At 42.5% G+C, this 20065-nt stretch overlaps 1 protein-coding gene across 1 annotated transcript in view; it reads left to right on the top strand.

Moving 5' to 3' along the window:
* LOC308102093 (RAS guanyl-releasing protein 2-like) overlaps positions 1-10870 on the top strand; it is a 75619-nt gene extending 64749 nt beyond the window's left edge. The window contains exons 15-17 of the mRNA XM_080451693.1: positions 1448-1606; positions 7251-7313; positions 7886-10870. Coding sequence (XP_080307819.1) covers positions 1448-1606; positions 7251-7309 — 218 coding nt within the window. The 3' untranslated portion in view covers positions 7310-7313; positions 7886-10870. The remainder of the gene's footprint in view (positions 1-1447; positions 1607-7250; positions 7314-7885) is intronic.
* Positions 10871-20065: the final 9195 nt, after the last annotated feature.

Genomic DNA, 20065 nt, shown 5'->3' on the forward strand with positions numbered 1-20065 from the left:
TTTACTTGTAACAGAGTATTTCAACAATGCAGTATTGATACTTATACTTAAGTAAAACATTTGAGTACTTTTTCCACCGCACGCGCACACAGACAGTCGCCTGAATGTCAACAATGTGGAGGCTATGGCAAATATAGCAGGCCCCTTTATTTCCTCCTACAAACCCTGTTAGTGGGTGATTGAATGACCACTATGATCCCTTTATGTTGGAATATTTGTCCGTTCAGCCCCCCTGACAGACCGCTGTTTGAATAAGCTGCCTTATTTCCCAAGTGTACATATACACATTACACACACAGGCACCTGTTTGCCCTCACCATGGACACACACACACACACACACACACACACGCACGCACATATGCACAGGCACACACACACACACACACACACACACACACACACACACACACACACACACACACACACACACACACACACACACACACACACACACACACACACACACACACACACACACACACACACACACACACACACACACACACACACACACCCCACCATCATCATCTCCCCAACACGACCAATCTTCCTTATTCCTCTCGGTCCAACTCACTGACAAGTAATTAAACAGTGATGGTCTGCAGAGATAGTTACTCTGGCGCGTGCACATGCACATGCACATGCACATGCACATGCACATGCACATGCACATGCACATGCACATGCACATGCACATGCACATGCACATGCACATGCACATGCACATGCACATGCACATATACATGCACCGGAACTGTGCTCCCAGTCTCCCCTGCATCCTGTCCACTCTATGGCGTAGATTGCATCTCACTGACTGTGTGTGTGTGTGTGTGTGTGTGTGTGTGTGTGTGTGTGTGTGTGTGTGTGTGTGTGTGTGTGTGTGTGTGTGTGTGTGTGTGTGTGTGTGTGTGTGTGTGTGTGTGTGTGTGAGCCGAGGCCTGTACGTTAATGAGAGGAGAAGGAACTCAATGAGGATCTCCCCCCACCCACACACATTCTTCCCCATGCAGTGTCACTGTTATATACACGCTCAGAGTCAAAGAGGGAACCACGGGGAGTGGGACGTAATTGAAACGAATGGCCTGCAGTGCGGAATGTCTTTAGTAATGTGCCTGTCTGTCTGTCTGTCTGTCTGTCTGTCTGTCTGTCTGTCTGTCTGTCTGTCTGTCTGTCTGTCTGTCTGTCTGTCTGTCTGTCTGTGTGTCTGTGTGTGTGTGTGTGTGTGTGTGTGTGTGTGCGCGTGTGCGTGCGTGTGTGTGTGTGTGTGTGCCTGTGTGTCTCCAGGCAGTAGATAACTGTCAGCCAAGTTTTGTCTGCTGACGTCGGCATTGTAGCCGGAGTGCAAGCAAGGTGCCTTGCAATCAATGAACAAGTCTCTCTCTCTCTCTCCCCCCACCTCTCCCTCCGTCCCTCGGCCCCTGTCTGGCCCCTCCCCCTCGGTGCAGCGTGTGGGGTGAACTGCCACAAGGCGTGCCGGGGCCGCCTGGCCGTGGAGTGCCGCAAGCGGACCAAGAGCATCAGCCACGAGGCGCCGCCCAGCCTGCACGCGCGCTCCTACAGCTTCCCCCCGCCGGCCAATGCCCCGCCCAGCCTCCAGAACACAGGTGAACACACACACACACACACACACATGGGCGTGCAAACTTTCTCTTTTTCCTTTCTTTTTTCCCCCTTTTTTTCACTCTTTATTTAGATTTTTTCCAAACTTTTGCAAGACATACAAACAATATAATACAAGAAAGAAAAAGGACAAGTAGTAAAAACAAACAAGAACAAAGAACAAACAATCAAACAAAAGAGCACATGGGGCGTTCAATATCAATAACAGAAACAGATGTTTACAGGATCTGAGGTAGGCTACAGTAAAAAGGATGTAACCGATAATTACAAAATATTGTCCGTTACTTAAATAATCGAACCATTTCCCCCATCCTTTATCGCCCAACTCTTTTTGGAGTCTTAAAGAATAGGTCATCTGCTCTAGAAGATGTTTCACAATATCGACAAATAGGCCTATAGTAGGACAGTTTTTCTGCAACCAGTTCTTTGTAATAGCTTTTTTTCCTTGCTGCAAGTAGGATCTTAAGCATCCTTTTTCCTTTCTGTAGGAAAAGCTCTGTTTTCAGCATGATGGAAGGGAACAAATTGAAAATGTGTTGTGGTGGACAAGAACATACTGTACTGTACAGACACACAAACTTGCGCATTCAACAATTATCTCACAAAGAGACATTGTTCGGCAGGATACAAGTAACTAGACTCAAGTCAGTCTCTAAAGGCTTCACTCAACAGAGACTGAGGACAATCTGATAACTTGTATTGCTTTTAAAGCTGGGTGGGGGGGGGGTAGATATATTTCTAGCATTTGCATGCTTAATTCAGACAGTTACAGTGAGAGGAGATGGGGAAGGACATGCAACAGAGAGCCTCAGGTCAGATTTGAAACCCTGGGCCGGGTGTGCAAGGAATGAGCCTTAAAGGGATAGTTCACCCCAAAAAATAACTTTTTTCCTATCGATTAGTCACCCCATTGAGACTTGAATTCATGGATATGTTTTTGTTTTTGTCGCATTCCTAAGCCAATAATTTGATGACCAGCGGACCGGTAAGCAGCGGTTCCGGTAGGAGATACAAAGGAGAATCTTTGTGTCTCCTACCGGAACCGCTGCTGGTCATCAAATTGTTGGTTTAGGAATGCGACAAACATTTTATAAGTCTCCATGGGGTGACTGATCGATAGGAAAATAAGTCATTTTGGGGGTGAACTATCCCTTTAACACATTCCATGCCAGACGTTAATCTCATAATGTACTCACCAGTGCCAACGTGTTATTGTTGTTTTTTTGTTTTTTTCACGTCGCCATAGACCTTGTTAAAATCCTTAAGATTGAGCTGTGCACTGTTTGTAAACATCACGGACATCTCACTGATTCTACCAGTGAAGACCACGTGTCAAACCGTGCCTCCATGTTGTAGTTAGAACGGTTTACGTTAAACAGTGATATGCGAGGAGAAAAAACTACAAGGAGAAAATGGAGTTTCAGTTTCGTCATGGCCGACGGGATCGGCAAAACCGGATCCCAAATAATTCCGTTTCCGGTGGTCAAACCGGAAACGGAAGTGGATCAAAAATTTCCGAAAGTGCACTTTTGGTGAAATCAACGCGAACCGGCGGATCTACGCGATTGGCACGTGGCGGCTTTAAATAGGTTCGCGTAGATCTACGCGATTGGCACTCAATGTGTTAACCACCAGGGTGCCCCAAGAAACAATTAGAGGGTTAAAAAACATCAACTGCATTGCAGGTCCAATTCAAAGACTTAACAGTCGTCCTTTATATTGGGTTAGTGACATGATTGGTTTCCACAGCAGTGGGCATAGGTTTGTTAGTGACCATTCTCACCGCTGTTCTAGCAACAACCTTAGAAGTCCCCCGCTGTATCGGTAGGCAGAGACCTCTTATTGTCTGGCGAGGCCTCTCACTGTCTGGAGAGTCTAACTAACAAGTAGCAAAAATGAAGTCTAGTCTAAAACCCCACTAGCAGCCCTTATAGGCAGGAAATGTTAGCCGAAGGGTGGCACTAGAGGAAAGGCTGTAGGGTTCAGCAATCTAAATGAGATTATTACCAAGACAAACAATAGAAAAGCAGCCGTAGGTTGTGAGTCTATTAATTCCAATGGGAGAAGTGAATGTGGACACAGCTTCTGACTGATTCTTTTGCCCCATCACCCCATGGTCACTGAACTAAATATTGGACCCATTCTTCACAAGCCACATAATCTTCCAAACATTGTGACACTAAGATGGCATTGATTTTTCAGACAGAGAAAACCTTTGTTTGAGACCTGTCTGTGTCAGCAACACACTCTCGCGGGATGTAGCAACAGTAATCATATGACATTCGCGAGATCTGACGTTGCCCACTTAGGAGACCATTTGTGTACCATTTCGCACCTAGTGGTGAATTGCGGTATGGCATATCTTCCTAAATTAAGCATCTTTGATTATTATTGTCTGGGTCACTGGCTCAAACACGCCCATTTCCCCTCTGTCACAACCTTCTCCCCAGTGCCTTGATTCTCTGAGTTGATTCCCCTGTCGGCATTTGAGCCACGGACCACCATTTGATGAGATTTAGCCTCTCAGACCCAAAATGTAGAATATTTTGTCGTTGTTGGATGAAAATTTGTCCTCAATTCCTGTATTGATGTTGGTACCAACCATAGGAGAGATAACAGGCCAACGTTGATCAAAATAACAACACTTTAATTAAGTAAAGCAGATGTTTAACAATAATTTAACTCTTGAGAGCATTTTACGCTCTCAAGAGCTCAAAGATCTACTGTATAAGGGTCCATTTGGTTACTAACTCTGCATCATTTAGCTGGGGACCACCTGGTACCCCACCAAGGACCCCTGGGGGTCCCCGGACCCCACTTTGAGAACCAATGATCTAGAGACTAGAGTCTAGACCCACGCTGAGTCTCTTGCTTTGCTGGATTATAGTTTGTGTGTCAGGTTCTCGGTTGCTTGTATTTATATTTGAGTTGTTCCTGAGGCGTACTAGGCGAACTATGTTCTTGAGATTGTGTTTATTCATTATATTTTTTGTTACATCTGTCCTGAGATTTTATTCTGTTCTACCTGGGTTTGAGTGCTGACAAGTATATCTGGTGTGCAGACTAATACAACTCTATACTGTAGGTTGGAAGATAGCAGTGGAGAGAATGAAACTTATGATCTGAATAGCAGTGGTGTAAAGTAACTAAGTACATTTACTCAAGTACTGTACTTAAGTACACTTTTGAGGTACTTTTACTTTACTGGAGTATTTCCAAATTTCAATACTCCACTACATCTCAGAAGCAAATATTGTACTTTTACGCCACTACAATTATTTGAAAACTGTAATTACTAGTTACTTTGTAAAACATACATTAACCACTTAGTAATGCTTTGGCTATTTGAAAATAGCCGATCTGCAAGCTCACAACGACGCGTTGTGAGCTTGCAGATCTGCTTTTTTCAAAGGATTTTTATGCATTTTATACATGTGAAAACGTGTGATATGGGACCTTCTGCATATTTTACTTTTGGTACTTGAAGTACATTTTGATGCCAATACTTTTGTACTTTTACACAAGTAAATTTCGAATTCCGGACTTTTACTTGTAACAGAGTATTTCTATATTGCAGGCAGTATTGATACTTTAAAATGTCAGTACTGTACTTCTTCCACCCCTGCTGAATAGTCATTCTTATTATCTCATTGGGCTAACTTCACTGTTGAAATAATAGTGAAACTGTTCTTCGTTTTGCCGGGAAACCCGTGGAACACACCCCCAGACAACACAACCACTGATCTAGATTTTTATATCTTGTGCAAACTAAGATGATATTTTTGCCTGAGGGTAGCACGCAGCAACAGGGTCATGTTTGGGATCACTCAAATAGCGTTCTTCGAGGCCAGGGAGCATGAATGCACTCAGCAATGGCAATCTGCATATATTTATTTTTTGTTCACTGCTGTGCAAGTGGAAAGATTGGCTTAGATTTCCGCTTGATGAAAGGGCCATGGAGTCACCAAAATCGGTAGGGTTCATCCTGGCGGAACATGTTAAGGTTCATGGCAATCACACAATTAGATTTTGAGATGCGTTTGTAATTGAACATTTTTGGCCTAAGGGTGGTGTTGGAGCAAAGGCCATTGGGTCACCAAATGCTTTTTTGTAATGTGACCTTTGTGTAATATGTTTCTGGAATGTTGATTTAGCCCTGCCTTTTATATATATTTATTTTTTCAATTGACTTTTATTTATTCAGGGAAGACCGTTGAGAGCAAGCTCTCTTTTTCAAGGACGCCCTGATCACAACATATAAAAACAATACCATTTTAAATAAAGTGCAATAATCAACAGCATTAAAAAAATCACAACTGCAGATAAATACTGTAAGGGCAAAGCAGGTGCAGTCCTTATGTAATGCATCCTCAAGTAGTAGGCTACCCTAAATGTCTCAATGGAGACCTATCGATCCAGTTTCAGAGAGTCCTGGAGTTTGTTCCATTGTCTGGAGCATAAAATCTTTCCTAGTTCACTATTCATGCGTGGAGTGATAAGTCTAATGACTGTCTCTGAGCGTGTTTGATATCCTGTTGTTTTACAGTATAATTTAAAAATGAAGATAAATGCAACGGGAGTTTGCCACACATCTTACAATAAATGCACCGAATCTCTGTATGTACAGTACGTCTGTAATCCACGTATCTCGAGAACCGTTTGACCCATCGACTTCCAATTCGACACACGTCACAGACGAAAAGGCTCTGGCCGTGGCTCAAATGAGCCAATTGATTGCCATGGCAACCCCAGCTTTAGCTTGATTTGGAAAATTCCTCACACCTGCCGAATTCCCCAGACCTGCCATTTGATTAGTTAGTCAGTCCACTTTTCACAGTCACTTTGCACTCTTCAGACATGCTCCACACATTCTCCACAGATGTTTACCACTGCACAAGGACTTTCCACAACTGCCGATCACCCCCATATGCCCATATATGGGCATGCCATATATGCCCATATACTGATAACATCAGGGATCTCCATGTATGCACGTAAAAGGGACAAGGACAGACAGATATAGACATCTCCATATATGGGCATAAAAGGGATACAGGCAGACAGACATAGAGATCTCCATATATGGCCACAAAAGGGACACAGACAGACGGTTAAAACGGGTGCTATGACAACGGGTATTGCAAAACAGGGTGGGCCATGCAGTCCCTATTTTCATCGTTCCCAACAGCGCCGGTTCTAGGCTGATCAGCGCTCTAGGCGAGATACCTCTGATGCGCCCCCGTGCGCACGTGAAGCGCGCTTGCGGCGGTCCCTCGCACGGATTCTGATACGTTTTTGGCTACTTTATTTCGGTTTGAGGGTTAGGATTAGGGTTAGGTTAGGTTTATGTTATTTAATTATGATTTTACCGATTTATTATCATTATTATTATTTTTTCCCGACTTTTTTTTGCCGCCTCTTCAAACTGCCGCTCTAGGCGGCCGCCTAGGTCGCCTGTATGGACACGCCGGCCCTGGTTCCCAACTTGCATCGTTCCCAAGTAGGCCGGTGCCCGACGGGCACAGGTTCTAGTGGCCTTAAATAAAACACAATGTTGCTGAGTAGTAATGAGTCCATTTTAAATGTAATACTCTGTGTCTGCCCTCTTTTTTTTCACCTTTCCTTCAGTCATTGCTGAGGAAGACATCGAGACGGTGGAAGACGGAGTGTTTGACATCCACCTATAACCAGGTGAGGATATTTACCTCTGCTGGAACTTCAGCTCCATGGCCGAACCGAGTCAGTCGCTGTCTTTGTTTAACCCATTAAGACCTGAGGGCGATTCTAAAAAGGTCTTCTAAATCCTTGCTATATATCTAGTGGTCCTCAAAACTTTTGTCATGTCAAGGACCCCCAAAAACCATATTATATATTTGGCCGCTGGACCCCCATCTCAACATATTTTGTTCCAGGGACCCCCAGCAGCAAAATAATTTTAGTAAAAATGTTTGCTTTAAAAAATATATGTATTCAAAGATTTGCACACATTTTCATGATTTTTTCAAAAATAGCAGATCTACAAGCTCGGAGCTTGTAGATCTGCTATTTTTGAATAGCCAACCAACGTGCTATATTCATATAGCTAAAATCTAAAATGACACAGAGATGCTGCCCCGGTTTGAAGCGGTTAAACAAGACGGTCTAACGCAGGAAGTGGGCTTATACTGAGATATTTGAAGAGGAAGAAAAAGGAAAACATTGGGGATGGGTGTCATATTGATTGATACAGTCTGTTGAAGTTGTCGATGCTCTTTTTTTTCCAGAATCCTTCCTTTCTTTGCTTGGCGGACAAGCTGGAGAACCGGCACTTAGCCCAGTGGCAGAAGAGAGTGCAGCCAGATGTCAGTTAAGACAAGCCTCAAAAAACAAGACATATTGAATTGCACTGAAACACACGACAAAGCATACCCACGTGCTGCCATTTAGTGGACAGATATGGTTACTGCAACTCCAACAACATCCCCATCATGCAAACAAATGTGCTGAGAAATGTGAACTCAAAAATGGAATGCCTTTGTATGTGGTTTTTATTATGTAAAATCTCTGCATTTTGGTTACACGTCAACCTGTAGTGTTAAAAAAAAAAGGAAAGAAAAATTGACTATTTTAACACTTAAATGTAAGAGTAAACCAGAAGTATATTTCCCTATTAGAATGTGGGGAGTAGTTGATTTATGGATTTCTATTTTTTTTTTTTTGCACTTTGCTGCAGATTGCAATGGCTGTGTTATACCCATGTTTCTCTAAAAACCACAGGTGCTGTTATTGCCAAGAATGTAAACTCAATGCCACAATAGACCAGTCTCAGTATTTCCGAGACCGTCTGCTTTGTATTGTAAACGTCTTGTTTTGAAGTACATTTCAATGGGCCAATTATAGGACCAATTTTGATGTCATATCCAGAAGAAGAAAAAAAGAGACATTCTCCCAATGGATTCATATTATTGTCAGATATTTAGTGGAGAATGCAGCCATCTTGCAGACGACACAAACAACAGTTTAAAGCAGTGATTCTTAACCTGTCGGGTCGGGGTCCCCCTGGTGTGCCGCGAGGGTATTGCAAGTGGGCTCTCAAATAATTGGCAAAACACTAAGATTTTAATATAACATTTATATGAAAAACAATGTACAAAATATATGTCATGGTATTTAACAACCTTGAAAAAAATAGTTTTCATTGTGATACCAATGAATCAAACCCTAAAGTAGCCTATGCTATGTTAGTTCCACTAACCCAAGCCTGAACACAATCAATTGATTGATCATTAACATTAACATGCTCTGAAAATGCATTTCCAAGTGAGCCCTGATCCAGAAAAGGTTGGGAGCCACTGCTTTCCCACCACGTGGACAGTCAAAATGACTAAGGATTGTGATAGTTGTGTTACAGTATATTTTTGTCATGTTTTTATCAGTGACTGTCCTATGGTAATTGCTGTGCTGTTGACTTACAGTATACAGTATACAGTATCGTGCCCAGTGCACAGATCATCTGTACTCTATACAGTTCTATGAATGTAGCAACAACAAAGAAGACGACGTAAAACACTGCTGTCAGATGAAACCCTCATGTCAAATGAAATGAATCACTACTGTAAGCCCTATCTAATTTAAACGTATATTTATTGTGAAAATAGCCGATCTACATAAGCTTGCATGTCTGCTATCTTTTTTTCTTTTTATTCATGCGTTTATTTGGGAGGGACAGCATATATTAATTAGAAAAAAGTGCTCCTCGGAGCACAGGTCTCCGCCAGGTCAGGTAGAATCGGCCACCTGGTGGCGCTATAACAGGCCCATGTGAAAACTTTGAAAATTTTGGGGCAGAGGTTTGGAATTGGCATCCAGGGAGTGTGTGTGCACAGTTTTGCTGCGCTCAGGCCAATGGTGCCGGAGATTAGCTGTTCACAGACAGAAGGACGGACGGACGGACAGGGTGCAAAACATACTCTCTCGCCATGCCTTCGGCCTGGCGGAGACAATGAACACCACACATACAATGCAATGTAAATACGCCGGATTTAGCAAGAATGCTCATTTCCATCTGTAGTCCCATACAACATTACAAAAAGAGCACATGTTAACATTACTAAAAGGGTACAAACAGAAGAGAAACATTATGAATAAATAAAATGAAAATAAGATTAATGTGGCTAAGCAACTCGAAGTACACAAGTGCAAATTTTGCTCACTATAGGGTCAAATCTAACATAGGTTCTATAAAAGGCGATACAGAATGGATCGTGTAAATTCCCCTTTTTAACAAACACACCGACATTATGGTGCCTTTCATCTGACAGCAGGGGGGGGGGTACGGGATATTGCCCTGAGAATCTATTTTGATACCGGTTGTATTTTAATGTTTTACCGTGCATGCTTTTAAGCTTCCTGGCTGCTCCATTCTCTATAGCCAGATGTCTCTCTATTGCCAAACATATCGTCTCTGTCGGGTGTGGAGAACCTCACACGTTCAAAACTGCCATGTTTCAGGATTCAAATTCAAAAGTATAGCAGATCTACAAGCTCAAATAAGTGGATCTGCTACTTTTGAGGCTTTTGCGTGACACTGTACTATAGTGTGATCAAGTAGGATGTTAATTGGGCCTCTTCCTTACTTCCTTCACAGGTGTTACCAATGATTCTAATGAAGGCTCTATTCCATTTAGTGTAGCACAGTGGTTCTCAAACCTTTTAATTTTACGGGTCCATTTGGTTCCATTTGTACACTCTCAGAGTTACACACCCGTAAGGCGCCATTTGGAACGCCCTCAAGGAACCCTGAGGGTACCTGGACCACACTTTGAGAACCACCTGTGTAGCAGAGGGTTTCCAGTGAGCCAACATGCAACAATATCAGCACCCTGACTCTGTTTGACCAGAATGGAAGAGAGCCTTAATTAATATCATTGCTAACACCAATTTCTTATCAATATGGCTGCTGTGCATAGAGCCTATTTACGCAAAAAAAAACACAAAAAGTTAAAATATGGAGATTTCTGCCCGACAGCGACGATGTCTTGTATGTAGCATGGGTAATTATCCTTTATTTAGGACACTTGCAATCTTGAATGTCACTATGAAAGAAATAAGTAAATATTTCCATGGTGCTTGTGCCTGTTGAAGAGATTGAGGTGAACCTTGAAGTGCCACGTTGACTGATTGTTTGTCCTTGAACAAGGTCTCCTCACTTAAATAGCTGTATTTCTTTTCCAAAATGTAACAGAGAGTAAATACTGGTGTCACTACTGGCTGGACTATTGCTATTTTCTTGCTTTGTCTGTGAAAGAACCCTTTCAAGGTAATACAGTGCAATGTTTCTCCCTTAATAGTGATCAGTGAAGCGGGAATCACTCATGCATATGTTTTGTTCAGTTACCGTTTGTCTACTAGCAATTATTTAGCATGAACAATTTATTTTGTCACTTAATTGTCTCTCTCTTACAATGGGAGTTTAAATTAAGTTGAATACATGTGATATATTGACATGCTGTAGCCGCAGAATACTGTACAAGCGATTTGCAGCTTAGCTATCACAATCAACTGTAATGCAAGGTACAGTTGATGCCGTTTTTGTATCCAAAGCTCAGTCAGTCAATCTGTGAGGGATTTTATTCCACCCCCCCGTCAAATAAATCAAAATACAAGCACAACAGATGGCTGACAATATTTCCATAAGGGGAGATATTTTCCAATTATACAGTAAATGAGGTTATATTAGCCACATAAATAAATAGTGAATATATTAGTGCACGCATATGCACGCAAACGCACACACACACGCACGCACACACCCACCCACCCACACCCGCCCACCCACACACGCACGCACGCACGCACGCACACACCCACGCACACGCACACACACACACTAATTCCAAACACTCCACAAACATGACACAAATTTATCCAACTCTTTTTCCTCCTGGAGACATTCTTAATCACAATGGGACCACATGGTTAAAATTAGCATAAAAAAGTGGCTCACCTGGTGAAAGCCCCATACCACATCAATCAGGATGTAATCCTCACCGCAGCAGGGTTCGAATCCTCCCCCAGGCTCCCTGCCGCCGCCGTACGTCATCCATCCCTCTCTCTCTCTCTCTCTCTCTCTCTCTCTCTTTCTCTCCTGCCTGTCTTCCTGTTTCCAGTGGTGGAAAGTAACTAAGTACATTTACTCAAGTACTGTACTTAAGTACAATTTTGCGGTACTTTTACTTTACTGTAGTATTTCCAAATCTCAATGCTTTGTACTTCTACTCCACTACATTTCAGAGGCAAATATTATACTTTTACTCCACTACAATTATTTGAAAACATTAGTTACTATTTACTTTGTAGATTTTGATTATTATTACAAAACATACATTACCCACTTCAGCCCTATATACATTTCGACCATTTGAAAATAGCCGATCTAAGACGCATTGTGAGCTTGTAGATCTGCTATTTTCAAAATATATTTTATACATTTGAAAACTTGTGAAATGGGACATTCTGCACAATGAGTGCTTTTTACTTTTGGTACTTTAAGTACATTTTGATACCAATACTTTTGTACTTTACTCAAGTACATTTTGAATTCCGGACTTTTACTTGTAAAAGTGTGTTTCTACATTGCAGTATTGATAAAATTTGAGTACTTTTTCCACCACTGCCATGTTTCTCTCTCTCGCTGTCACTGTCAAAAATGGACGAAATCAGAAATGCTGAAAACAGTGCAAATACACATGTTGAAGACCAACCTACATGTAAATACACATTAATGTTAAAGGTCTAATTGCTCCATTTGAATTATTCCAGTTTTCTGAACCACTTAAACCCTACGTTGCCCGGGGTCCTCCAGGGGTCTATACTTGGCCCTCTCATTATTTTCCCTCTAGACCAAATCTCTTCGCCGAAAATAGCTGATCTACAAGCACACAACACAGCTATTTTCGCCACATGTTCACCTATTTTTAGCGGTGCCAGCCACTCCTAAAGTTGACCGTGTGTGTGTCTGTGTTTGCGGACGGCCTCAACATGTTTGTGTCTAGCCTCAACAGCTGCAGCTGATTGCAACACAAAGATGCAACCTAATTAAACACAAACAGGAGTGCAACACATGCGCATAATGAACTCATCAAAGGCACCACTCACTTCACACTGCAGGGTGTGATTTTTTTCTGAATGTTCACCTGTTTTTGCCGAATGTTCTCCTATTATATGACATGCCCAGAATAGAGATGCTAGGGTCCATGTGGTTAATTCTAGTATCATCCGGACCTATAGTTTAGACAAGAGGAAACCCATGAGCAACCTGCCTTTTGTCTGGTTTATACTGTTTCAAAATTACAGAATAATACACATTTTCCCAGTGGTGTAAAGTAACTAAACACATTTACTCAAGTACTGTACTTAAGTACAGTTTTGAGGTACTTTTACTTTACTGGAGTATTTCCAATTGTCTATACTTTTACTTCTACTCCACTACATCTCAGAGGCAAATATTTTACTTTTACTCCACTACAATTATTTGAAAACTTAATAGTTAATACTTAGTTACTAGTTACTTTGCAGGTATAAATAATTACATTATAAAACATACATTAACCACTTTAGCCCTATTTTATACCTCGGCTATTTGAAAATAGCCGATCTACAAGCTCACAACGCGTCACATCGTGACACGTTGTGAGCTTGTTTGCTATTTTCAAACATTTTAGTACTTTTACTTTTGGTACTTTAAGTACATTTGGATACCAATACTTTTGTACTTCTACTGAAGTCAATTTCTACTGAAGACTTTTACTTGTAACAGAGTACTTCTGCATTGCAGTATTGATACTTTTACTTAAGTAAAACATTTGAGTACTTTTTCCACCACTGAACAGATTAAAAAAATATAAAAAACTTAGCTTCTCTCCACAAGGCAGCCAGATATTGACCTGAAAAAGGGCTGAAATGAGGGAGAATCGAATAGCACAGTATGGCTAATTACATAGTAATGAAGGCAGGAGGGGGAAATAGCCTCGCACGTTGTTAGCAGTCTTACACTGCTGCCTGGATTGCGAGAAATCCATTCTAAAGCTGAGTAGATTGCAGAAGAATTGGCTGTATTAGAGCCAAGAGTGCAGAGGAATTGACACATGCTGTCCTCTAAGATGCAATTTTCTCCTTACTAAGTACATTTACTTTACAAAAGTAAAATGTTTGAGGTATTTTATACTTTACTGGAGTATTTCCAACTTTCAATAATTTTCACAGAGGCAAATATTGTACTATTTAGTAAATTACTTGAAAACTTAAGTTACTAGTTACTTTGTAATTATTACAAAACCACTTCAGACCTGTATATATACTTTGGCAATGTGAACATAGCAGATCTACAAGGTCACAACGTGTCGCTTTGCGACGCGTTGTGAGCTTGTAGATCTGCTATTTTCAAAGGATTTGTATACATTTTATACATTTGAAAAGTTGTGAAATGGGACCTTCTGCATAATGAGTACTTTTAATTTTGGTACTTAAAGTACATTTTGATGCCAATACTTTTGTACCTATATATAAGTACAAAAGTATACCGAAGTTGTACTCGTAACAGACTATTTCTACAATAGGGTAGGCTATAGATACTTGTCCTTAGGTAACACACTAACACAGAGTACTTCTGCCATCACAGCCAGGAAGAGATAGCTAATGTGAACACAGGCGGTTGAAAAGGCATTTTATACCTGCTACAAATGTACTGTACGTGAAAGGTTAACCTTTGATGCAAAGAAGGGCTTTGACACACACACACACACACACACACACACACACACACACACACACACACACACACACACACACACACACACACACACACACACACACACATACACACACAGAGAGTTTGAGTGGCAGATGAGTCTTGGGTTTCCTCTTGTAAAGGCTAATGAACAGATTATTGATTAGTGATGTCCTATCATCAGAGAGCTGGGAGCAGAGCCAAGCACTGCTGTGATTTGATGTTTGTAGATGTTTGGAAAATAAATAATATATATTTCAACACAGCACAGCATTTGCAACGCTGACCCCCTTGTGAAACAGTACCAGGGCTTTCCACAGCACGGTGTCGTAGCTAGAATAGTCCACTTGGTGGCAGTGGCGGGCTATCAAATGAAATGCGTTTCACTCATAGACAGTAAAAAAAAGTAGGTTTCACTATGCAGGGGTTGTGCACTGGGGGGGGAGTGGGGGAGTGATGTGGCAAATAACACCCACTTGGGGGAAGGAAGGTGTGTGTGGAGCAATGATCTACAGTACAGTACCATCATGCACACAACAAGACCATGTGTCTGTTTTATGAAAATATGCGAGCAACCACACATCGATAGCACGTGTGCACGTGTACAAAACCAATGAGTGCTCGCTCTCTCTCACACACACACACTCACACACTCACGCGGGCGCGCACACACGCTGACACGCATCATCATAAACATGTAGGCACACACCCTCTCAATCCCACACACAAAACGAGACATGCACACACATGCATGCACGTATACGCATGCTCATAACACAAAGCCTGTGCCAAAAACATACAGCAATTTACATGCAGCTTCATGTCTGAGTGAGGACACCGTACCAAGGCATTGTTGTCAGCTGTCACGCAAACAAACACATGATGGCAGTGCATGTATAAGGATTTAATACATCACAGGTTGTCTCTGATTACCCCCCCCTCTCTCTCTCTCTCTCTCTCTCTCTCTCTCTCTCTCTCTCTCTCTCTCTCTCTCTCTCTCTCTCTCTCGCACACACACACACACACACACACACACACACACACACACACACACACACACACACACACACACACACACACACACACACACACACGCACACAATGAAGAAAAGCTATACATAATTCATAATTTCTGCTTTCATAACCGCTTGTCGTCATTATATTACAAGTGTATAAGAGCGCTATATGTGACTGGGGAACATATCACAGTCAGACAGTACATTAAATCTCATATTTGGTTCCATGAGGATAATACAGAATCACGCGTCCGCTGCCATCTTTGCTTAAAAAGGAATTAAAATTCAGAGAGCATGCTTGAGTAAGCCGATAGCGACCCGCCCTCATCAGACAGACTCTTCAAGAAGAACCGCCATAGCGCATGTGCTCAGCTTATCTCTACAGTAGCTTCTATGTCCACAAATGTTAATAAGTGGCTGTGCAAACAGGCTTTAGTTAAAGTTAAGGGAGGCCTAAGAGATTGCAGCAGGCAGCGCAAGCCGTAATTGCAGTAAGCTCATTGCAGAAGAAGTGGTGGAAGAAGCGCATTAGAATCCTCATTTGAAGACAATCGGTTGTGATGATGGATATTTGGCTTCAGCAGTCTTTGCCTTCGTCAGAAGAAAGCAAGAGGGATCTGACTTCAGAAGTGTTGGCAGCGCTGTTTCATGACTAAATAAATAAATAAATAAAGGCTCGTCCGTGGCTCTAAATGAATATCATTAAAGCTACTTATGACTTATTTTAATACATACAGTAAAATGTTATTTAATCTAATCTGTATGGTAGAGTATGTTAATACAATATAACTAGCGTTATCTGCTCTGGTTGGAGATGGTCTCTCTACTCTCCCATTGATACTTTTTGAACCTGGTGTTGGGTAGGACACCGACTGGTCAATAAAGTTATTTGAAGAAGACACACACCGGATTGGAGACTATATGTGGCGTCTGGCGTGCCACCATCATCAACGTAGTTTGGTGGTGGTGGCAGTTATTGTAGTTCCACTTTGGGCAAGGCAGACATAGAACGTGAGCCAACCACTCCAACCTAAGTCAGACAACATGGGTAATTGATGCGTTCTACGCTTCGGCATGCGTTGGCTAGCCTGGGATCAATACCATTTCCGGGTTTCTGAACCTCCGGCGTTGTGCACCTCCAAAACGATTCCCCTAGTTTAAAATGTGTATAGTTTGGTATAATCGTTTCGTTTCTTTTGGTATACTAATCGTTTGGTATATCTCTGCTGTCCGGCAGAAACCAGCTAACTCCAAAAAAAAAATAATCAGGAAATGACTAAAACAAAACAAAAGGTGGAGTTAGGAGGTTTTGTCAGCAAAACCAGCTAACTCCACCCTCCTTTGGTGGAGTTAGCTGGTTTAGCAGAAAGTTGGTCAGCTGGTTTTGTCAGAAGCGCTTCTTGATACTTTTCATTGGTTCAATATTTTTTTAATCAACACACAGACGTAAAGGGTGTTCAATAGCACTAATTTATGTAAAAAAAATGTAAAAGCGGAAAAAAGCTGGTTTCTGCCGGACAGCAACAATATCCATCTTTTATTCTAATTCATAGCACGACTAGCAACACTATACTAATTGATTCGTATTATGTGGGGAACAAAAACAATGTGATGCACCGGAACCCACCACCGGAACCCCATTTTTCCCCTCTTTTTTCTGATCACACGGCAACGCAACGTCAAACGTAAACTATACGCACCAGAAAACCTGCACTGTCCGCAAGACAACATAGGTAATTATTGACGTGTTTGACGCTTCGGCCTGCGTTGGCTACTCCCTTTCTGACGCGTATGCGTTACCGTACCCTAATACCTGACGTTTTAAACGGGTATAGGAGCTAACGGGAGAGTGGTGGAGAAGCTGTCACTGTGGAGAACGATACTGTAACTGGTTGCTGGGAATAATAATGTCCACAGGCATTGACTATAGCTGGCTGCCTGCTATCATTCATGAAGATATTCAGAGAGAGAACTCAACTGAATCACCGAGTACACCCCCCTCTCTCCCTCCCCCCTCCCCACACTCCTCCCAATCCCTCCTCTCCTCTCCCCCCAACCCCCCATAAAGTCTCATTTAGCTGGCTGGAGAGAAAACCATCGCTGATACCAAATCAACTGACTGCGGCCTGGGAGATTGACACACAATCAATGCCGTTGCCTCTGCAGCGGGGGACGCCTCGCATATTTAATATTCCTGAAGCCGCAGGACAAGTGGGAGAGAGAGGGTGGGAGAGAGAGAGAGAGAGAGAGAGAGAGAGAGAGAGAGAGAGAGAGAGAGGATGGGTGGGAGAGAGAAAAGGAGAGGAAGGATATGCCGGCGAAGAACCTCGGCAGCAGGGATGGGCTGTGCGTGGTTTTGACTGATGCACCTGCAGATTGCATCTCGTGACCGGGGTATCAGCGATAGCAGCTCGCCCTGACTTATCTATTTACAGCCAACAGAGACAGGTGCATGGCCAGGCGCGGTGTTGTCAAGAGTTCCTTTAAAACACACACACGCACACGCACGTGCACGCACGCACACACACACACACACACACACGCACACGCACACACACGCACACGCACACACACACAGAGAGGTAGCTGATTGCTTCTGTCTATATTTTTTCTAAGTACTGCCATTCTCTCCACTTTCTCATTTTGTATTTCAACAACCACAGACCATGGTTTCTTGCTTTGCTCGTGTGATATTCAGCACTGGGACGCTACCCAGTACATTACCTGAGTGCTGCAACGTGTCTACTCTAAAAGCAGGCTATTATCTCTGACAGCCTACCAATATTTCATCACTTCAAATAGTGGACCTTCAGGAAAATCTGTAAATTGTCTAAATGATGAACACGACAAGCTACTTTCTACCTTTGTTTTATATCGCTTTTCTTTCACTAGCTTGGGAGATTCGGACATAAATAAATCATTTTAATTGTAACTGCATATTGCCCTTTTGAACACATTTTATACAGGGAGTGCAAAGAGCACTGAAAATAGAAAGTAAATAAATCACCAAGTTAATAAGGCAAATTTGCTAAATTTTAATTTGATTTGATTTGATACATTTTATGTCATACCAAACCCTTTTTACTTCAGGTTTCCAGTTGAGAGGTACATTGAAACCTATATAAAGAGGCATAAATGGAAAGATTCCTAGAGCACAGGTGAGCCTTGTTTTCCTGACTCATCCCCTAATCAAAAAATATCCAATCACATGCATGAACCACTTCTGGCCATCATAGGCAGTGGGAAGCTAACTGGAGCTGGAAGTCTCATTTAAGTCAATGAGACATGCGTATGAATAATCCAACCCGATCTCCAGAGATTACCGTAACATTGCACGGAACGAGTGCACTTCATTCCGTGGATAGCCGCCTCGGAACTCCCGAATTGCGTGCATATGTACGGCGCTCCCTTTGTAACAAAACCATTTCGGAGGCGCGCAGTCACAGGCGAACTGTCACCCCGTGAAGGACCACCGAGGGAGCTAAGGCGACCGAGTTGCCGTCCTGAACGGTGGGACGTTCGCCTGTGCCTACTCAGCGCCGTTTGAGTTATGTACCGATAGGCGCAGAATCGTAATTTTTTTTGTGGGGACTGCTCTGCTTCCGGGTTTTTCCGGATTGCGACTGGTTACGCCCACCGTGGGACTCGCCGTACATATGCACGCAATTCGGGAGTTCCGAGGCGGCTATCCACGGAATGAAGTGCACTCGTTCCGTGCAATGTTACGGTAATCTCTGGAGATCAGGCTGGAATAATCAATATATATTTTTTATTATTGTCAGATCCGTCAGATAACTAGTTCAGGAATAAAACAAGACATACTGTTACAGTGAAACCACAGTGATATCATTTGTTTATGGTTCTTGGTTATTATGTCATGCACTTAGCGGCTTGAGCAGTGATTGGCCTACTTTTGAAGGGACAGACATAATGGCTGGTTCTGCATTGCCCCCCCCCCCCCCGCCCGCCCTCACTTATATTTGACTGGAGATCCTTAGCATTGATGGGAGGATAATGCAACATCTGCAACATGGTTGCAACCTGAGAGAGAGAGAGCGAGAGAGAGAGAGAGAGAGAGAGAGAGAGAGAGAGAGAGAGAGAGAGAGAGAGAGAGAGAGAGAGAGAGAGAGAGATGATTGCTGTGTCTCCTTCGGGACAGAGGACAGGCACCTCAGACATATTATTCCAATTTTAAATCCCTATTTTAAAACCCTATACAGTAGCTCAGGCTTACGAATGGAGGAGCTCTCATGGCATGTTGACCATCACCATGACCTTCCCTTTGGAGTTCATTAGGCGAAGATGTGGAATTGATTATTTGTTCACAGAACAAATTGCTAAATGATGCATGGATCTGACCATACCCGGTTAGTGCTCAAATGTGTGAGAAGAACCTATTATATAGAGCAGTGACAAACAGACAAAAAGGGCTTTCGTTTTCGAGATAAGAACCTATTATATAGGGCAGTGACAAACAGACAAAAAGGGCTTTTGTTTTCGAGATACCCCTACCGGAGGTAGGACAAAAATACTTTACTGCAAAAGTGGTGAAATATTGTTATAGACCCCCAAACTAAAAAACGAAAGCCTGGCCGTCTGGGGGTTGTTGAGTATATAAACTTGTGTAGATTCACAATGGACGCTTTAAATCTTGTCATACT

This window comes from Gymnoscopelus braueri (assembly GCF_963280865.1).
Source record: "Gymnoscopelus braueri genome assembly, chromosome: 15".
Lineage (NCBI taxonomy): Eukaryota > Metazoa > Chordata > Actinopteri > Myctophiformes > Myctophidae > Gymnoscopelus > Gymnoscopelus braueri.